This window comes from Dinoponera quadriceps, unplaced genomic scaffold (assembly GCF_001313825.1).
Source record: "Dinoponera quadriceps isolate SergipeBrazil2010 unplaced genomic scaffold, ASM131382v1 scaffold1782, whole genome shotgun sequence".
NCBI classification, from domain to species: Eukaryota; Metazoa; Arthropoda; class Insecta; order Hymenoptera; family Formicidae; genus Dinoponera; species Dinoponera quadriceps.
In genome coordinates this window covers 252,201-256,723 of record NW_014555947.1, presented here as the reverse complement: position 1 = coordinate 256,723, position 4,523 = coordinate 252,201, and the positions used below count along the sequence as shown (strand labels likewise).

Below are 4,523 nucleotides of genomic sequence, written 5' to 3'. Positions count from 1 at the left end.
ATATATAATAAAATAGGATATAATTTATAGTCCCTACATTGATAGTTGTAAATTATTTGCAATTTTTATTGAAAACACAGTTATGGATTCGTATTCATAAGTTGTTATTCAGCTGTTTGGATCAATATTTCTTATATAAAATAAATACTATATTACCTTTTAACCTAATATATGTCATTTGCAAACTTGACCAGCTATCAAACGATGACCAACGCCAAACACATATGCGGACTAGCCGCGAGACATGAACACAAGTTTCCCTTCGCGCCCGTAAGACCACTGACTTTCAAGAACGTGTGGATAGCTTGGTGTAGTATCAGTAAATATACTCCAAAATGCAATCATTACATGGCCAGCACGGCTACAGTGACTGCCGAGAGACGGAGGCACGCTACTCTCAAACATTGGTGGATAATACACCCGTTCAGTTACGCCAGGTAAATTTCGAGTAAAAGAAAATATAATCGTAACATCTTGTACAAACGTTATTTATATCTTCCGATGGGCAGCTCAACGCTCTGAACGGGAAAATTCACAGATTCCTTTGGGATACATTCATGATGGTGATTTATTTGATCGCCTTCTTGACGATACCTTTTATGATTTGCTTCGTTGTAATGGACTACGAATCGATTCTCTTGGATAAAGTGAACGTTCCGATTTACGCGATTTGCTGGTTGGACATATCGTTCAATTGCATCACGGGATACTACGATAAGAGAGACACACGTATCGAGCTGAAACTTGGCAAGATATTTACGTGAGATTTCACATGCAATATCTCACTCGAATTTTCGCACGCTATTAATTTCTCAATTCTGACTTAATTTTGCTTCATTCTCAATTGCCCGACTCGACCTGATTTTCACTTCGTTAGATTAATATATCCACACGCATAACGCCAAATTAATTACCTCTGTAGGTCCTACCTGAAAGGATATTTTCTGCCGGATGTGTTGTCGTCTTTTCCGTACGATCACATAACGCTGCCATGGCGAAGACTGCCTGGAGATGATTCTTATCATATCGTTACCTTAATCAATATATTGCCCTTCATAAAGATAACGCGCTATTTGACACTAAAGACGAGCATGTTTTATTTATTTCAGGTAACGTGTCCTATTTCACGACTTTCCGCGAGAGTACGCAACGACTTCCTTACCGCGAACGCTTTTTCTGTTTCAGCACTTTGAGTTCAAACACTTTTACTATGAACTATACATTTCATTATTGCTGGGATGGTACCTGATTTTCTGGTTCTCCTGCCTCTGTTACTTGATACCGATTTTAATAATGATGCACTTCGCCAACATCTCGCCGATGGTGAGCAAGTCTACTGTGTCAAAATGTTCACACGCGAAAATGTTCACGTCTCAGCACCAAGCACGTTTCAAAAATTGCAATTTTAAGCATCATTAAACATCATTGTCCCTATGTGTGAAAAGGAGTGTACAAAATGCTGGATGACAGGCCTGGAGGAGCGCACTCTCACGTTCCGGCTCAAAAACGCCATACTGATCGTGCTGGAGAATATTCTGGCAACCGGTTATGGCCTCTTCGTACCTGAGACAGACGGTCATCTCATCTTGAGCAGTCTTGTCATGCTTATCGGCAGGCTTATGATGTGCTACTTCTTGAGTGAAGCATCGTAAAACATTTATTTACCTCCCAGACAGCACAATGGCCAAAATCGAGACATAAGATATCTTAGAAATGTCTTTAAAAGTTTAAAACTGTCCGGGCTGTCTCTCCAGAAACGCTACGTTTTTTTAATATTTTAGTATCGACATTTTCGCGGATAAAATCAAATGCGTCGTGTCTTCCCCCTCAGTTATATTCCTTCGGGTGAAGGCTAAGAAGACGCTGTCCGAAACGAAGTTTCAAGAGATCATGAACGAGGTGGAGGCGTACACTAGACAAAAGCAGTTGGTGCCGCACATGAAGAAGCGTCTCTTGGCCTACTACCATTATCGCTTTAAGAACAGTTACTTTCGCGAGAAGCAAATTTTGTCCAACCTGTCAGGTTAAGAAAATACATCGTGAAAATTTGCACACGCATGGATCTCCAGCGAGATAATCCCGATAACGAAATTTCGTTCCCCCAGAAACCTTGCGCGAAGAGATCGCGCTCGAGGCCTGCCGGCGATTAATCGAGAACGTAGCGATATTCAAGAATCTGCCCAAGCACATTCTGCAGTCGATAGTGAACAATTTGAAATTCGAGTTGTATCTGCCGAACGAGGTGATCATCAAAGCTGGCAGCCACGGTGATTGCATGTTCTTCTTGTCTTCCGGGAGCGTGGCGATCCTGACGCCAACTGGGAAGGAAGTACGTCCTCCCAAGTTTTAGACTCGATTTTTACGATTAATCTAATGAGCAAATTACGCAAAACGACAGATAGAATATATAAAATATTTAAGGTTCCTAGTCCCCTTTGCTACAGTAGTATTGTTTGGTGACATCGGAAGCGAGAAAACACGTGCTCAAAATTTTTGCGAGATATGTTGAAATAAAAGGTTTCATGTCCATAAAATGACATTTGTAATTGATTGAGATCACGTTTGTGAAGTATTCCGAAAACTTTTCTCTTGTTCTAACAATCGATAAACTACCGTAAAATTACTCACGTAATGTCTCGTTGATTTTTCACGTGATTTTTCACATTGATTTTACAGCCATTTATTGATTGTTGGCATAAAAAGATAGTTTTCAAAATATTTTACAAATATACTCTCAATCGATCACAAATCATAAATAATGGTCGAAGGTAATAAATTAATGAACGATGAATTAAACACAGTGGCACACGAATTGATATAGCATCGTAAAGATAAATTTCTATTCGTCACATCAAGATATGCCATTTGGACGACGGCGCATATTTCGGCGAGATCGCTCTCCTAGTGGCGGATGAGCGGAGAGTGGCCAGCGTCGTCGCGATCGACATCTGCGAGGTGTACCGGATCGACCGTAAGGATTTCCGCCAGTGCATAGCCATTCACAGCGATTTATTCGCGGAGATCGAGCGCATTGCCATCGAACGTGTGGACAAGGTTATTCGGGCCGAAAAACAGCACAAACGTTTCCTGATGCGTCCCAGTCATGTGCCGAACTCGCTTGGCAAGAAAATGAGCGTAAAGAAATACTAGGGGAAGTAAGGGGGACTAAGGAGAAGTTATATTTAACGTGATGACGCATCGTCAAATAGTATCTGTGTTTGTCGCGCGAATTTACTCATTCCCTCTTCCTCTCTTTCTATTTTCGAGTATTGATTTAAGCCAGAAGAAGTAAGCATAAAGACTCAATCGCTCCATTCTCTACAGCGCCGACAAGTAAAATCAATATCTTAAGTTTTAATTAGAAAGTATTATTATATTAGCAAGCGATTAAATGAAAGCAAAGTTTCTTCAGAAAGCGTCGTCTAGCTCCGTCAATATTCCGTCATCGCGTCGACGGAAAAAAGAATTGGCTCTCCACAACTAAAAACTAGCTCCCACAGATAAAAACTAGCTCCCGAAGCTAAAAATCAGCTGTCCCTGCAATACGACTGAAATTTAGTTAATTTAGCTAATTCTTTTTGTCCCTGTACCTAACTTTTAGCTGAACCACAGCTGAAAACTAGGCCTGGTAACTAAATTTCGGTTGTATTGTGTACGGACAGTTAATCCCCCTTTTCCGTGGAAATAACAATCCTGCTGATCGTGTAATCGTATATATATTTAAGGACCTTATATATTATTATTGTCCATACAATAATATCATATAGCGTCATTCATTTATATCTACTTTTATTTTAAAATTATATATATATGTATATATATATATATATTTATATATATGTATATATTATTCGTTACCTAAGGTACTTACAGTTACAATTACATTCGCTAAGACCGTACACGATGCAGCACTGTCGTGCGCGACGAGCTATACTTCTATTCGATATAACGCATGTGTGGGATATGAATCGCGATCTCTCCTTTTGTTTTCCTGCTGGTTTCGTTATTTTTTCGAGCAAGCTTCTCCCACCAAGAGCCCGACCGCGAGACCGTCGAGACCCGTGGTGCCGATCGTGATGAAGTGTCGCCCGATTCATCAGCGTCCGTGTCGGAAGCCAACACGCTGATCGACGCGAGGAAGGCGACGCGCGGACGTCGCCGACATTGTTGCGCGCGAGGTGAGCGTCCCAATTGCGACGAGATACCGCGGAATCGGAGAAGAACCGCGGTCCCGATCACGACGTTTCACCGAGCGATCGTGACGCGTGCCGCGAAGACGCACCACGCTCGGTGGTCATCAGCGTCGCGCTCTGCGGATATGCCGTTCTGTCCTGGGAAAGTGGATATGTGATTGGAAGAATGCGCGACGGTGACTCGACGACGGTGAAAATTATACGCACGTTTATACGCACACGCGTGAAACTCTGCCGTCGTCTTCTCGTATCGGGTTTTCTTTTCCTTTTTTTTTTATTTTTTTATTTTTTTTTTGAGAAGAGGGGAAGGGAGTTTTGCCTTCTTCTTCG

General features: G+C 41.6%; 1 protein-coding gene across 1 annotated transcript; it reads left to right on the top strand.

Annotated features, from left to right (window-relative positions):
* Positions 1-204: 204 nt before the first annotated feature.
* LOC106745984 (potassium/sodium hyperpolarization-activated cyclic nucleotide-gated channel 1-like) lies at positions 205-3,150 on the top strand. Its single transcript, XM_014622073.1, has 8 exons — positions 205-437; positions 539-760; positions 923-1,109; positions 1,186-1,323; positions 1,446-1,638; positions 1,832-2,023; positions 2,106-2,329; positions 2,857-3,150. Exons 1-8 carry the CDS (start codon positions 205-207, stop codon positions 3,148-3,150), a joined length of 1,683 nt encoding a protein of 560 aa, XP_014477559.1.
* Positions 3,151-4,523: the final 1,373 nt, after the last annotated feature.

Bases quoted from the DNA above. Each gene is read 5' to 3' on its own strand.
- LOC106745984 (XM_014622073.1), top strand. From the start codon at position 205: ATGACCAACGCCAAACACATATGCGGACTAGCCGCGAGACATGAACAC. The intron at 438-538 runs GTAAATTTCGAG...GAAAATTCACAG, and splicing joins CACCCGTTCAGTTACGCCAG to ATTCCTTTGGGATACATTCA. The intron at 1,324-1,445 runs GTGAGCAAGTCT...ATGTGTGAAAAG, and splicing joins TCGCCAACATCTCGCCGATG to GAGTGTACAAAATGCTGGAT.